Source organism: Stegastes partitus, unplaced genomic scaffold (genome assembly GCF_000690725.1).
Source record: "Stegastes partitus isolate 25-593 unplaced genomic scaffold, Stegastes_partitus-1.0.2 Scaffold1080, whole genome shotgun sequence".
Classification (NCBI taxonomy): domain Eukaryota; kingdom Metazoa; phylum Chordata; class Actinopteri; family Pomacentridae; genus Stegastes; species Stegastes partitus.
In genome coordinates this window covers 90813-92010 of record NW_007578811.1, presented here as the reverse complement: position 1 = coordinate 92010, position 1198 = coordinate 90813, and the positions used below count along the sequence as shown (strand labels likewise).

At 44.0% G+C, this 1198-nt stretch overlaps 1 protein-coding gene across 1 annotated transcript in view; it reads right to left on the bottom strand.

The window, feature by feature from the left end:
• Nucleotides 1–607: 607 nt before the first annotated feature.
• The window catches only part of LOC103367740 (olfactory receptor 52D1-like), a 7066-nt gene continuing 6475 nt past the window's right edge, over nt 608–1198 (bottom strand). Inside the window, exon 2 of the mRNA XM_008295857.1 lies at nt 608–1046. Within this exon, the coding sequence (XP_008294079.1) occupies nt 608–1046 (439 nt within the window). The remainder of the gene's footprint in view (nt 1047–1198) is intronic.

Sequence of the window (1198 nt, the reverse complement as noted above, 5' to 3'; positions counted from 1 at the left end):
TTAAATATTATGTAATTTCAAGAAGAATCATCCATACTGTATGTAATACTTGTGGCATTACAAATGCTGTGAAATTACTTAAAAAATATATTTACATATATATAAATATAACAAAAACAATACATTCTAAAATATAACTGTCTTCAGTATTGTATATTATATTATATATAATGCAGGCAGGCTGTTTGTGTGAAGATTGTTAAATATATAAAAATAGAAAACAAAAGGATTTCGCTTTGCTTTTTTAGAGTGTTTTTCGAATATTATTGAGACGTTTCTGTAATGTAATATATTAACGATGGAAGAACATGTTGTCTGCTGCGTTGTGAGGATGTTTTGGGGAAATGCGTTATACGACGTTATCGAATGGTATCAGCAAACATATTCTGGATGTCTTTAGAGAACATTAAAAAAATAAAATTGATCTGGAAACTAAAAAGCTAAACTTTCCTATGACAACATCTGTGCTTCATTTAAATTAGCATCTCGTTGCACATTCAGTCTTCATCTTACAGCTGATTCTGATCATGTTTCAGTTCATTGTTCAGCCCAGACGACGTCACATCCAGCAGGTTTGAACACGGTGGGATTTAAGTTCATTAAAGTGTCATTTCATCGGTAAAACTGTCTTTTTTTTCCTGTTTAATATATTCAGAATTTTCTCTCTGACCGCTTTGATCTGCAGTCCGTAGATCACGGCGTTCAGAGCAGGAGGAACCACGTGGAACAAGATGGACGCCAGCTTCCTGTGGTCCGACAAATGCGGGAAGCGATGGAGGATGATGATGATGCCGCCCGTCAGCTGCATGATGATGTAGAGGCTCAGGTGGGTGGCGCAGGTCTGCAGCGCCCGGTGGTTCAGCGCCTGGTTCTTGCTGCTCAGACAGACCACGGCGATCCTCAGGTAGGTGAGCGTCACGACGCACACCGAGAGTGCCAGCGTCCCCATGGCGATGCTTAAGCCGTAGATGTGGATGACGAGCAGGTTCTCGCAGGACAACTTGAACAGCGACGGGTTGTCGCAGAACGGGTTGAACACGGTGCGTCTGCAGCGCGACAGCCGGACGCTGAGGCCCACCAGGGAGATGATCAGCACGAAGGAGGATCCCCACGCCAGCAGCGACAGCTTCACCACCATCCCGTTGGTCATGATGGCGGCGTACTGCAGCGGCCTGCAGATGGCGACGTAGCGGTCGAA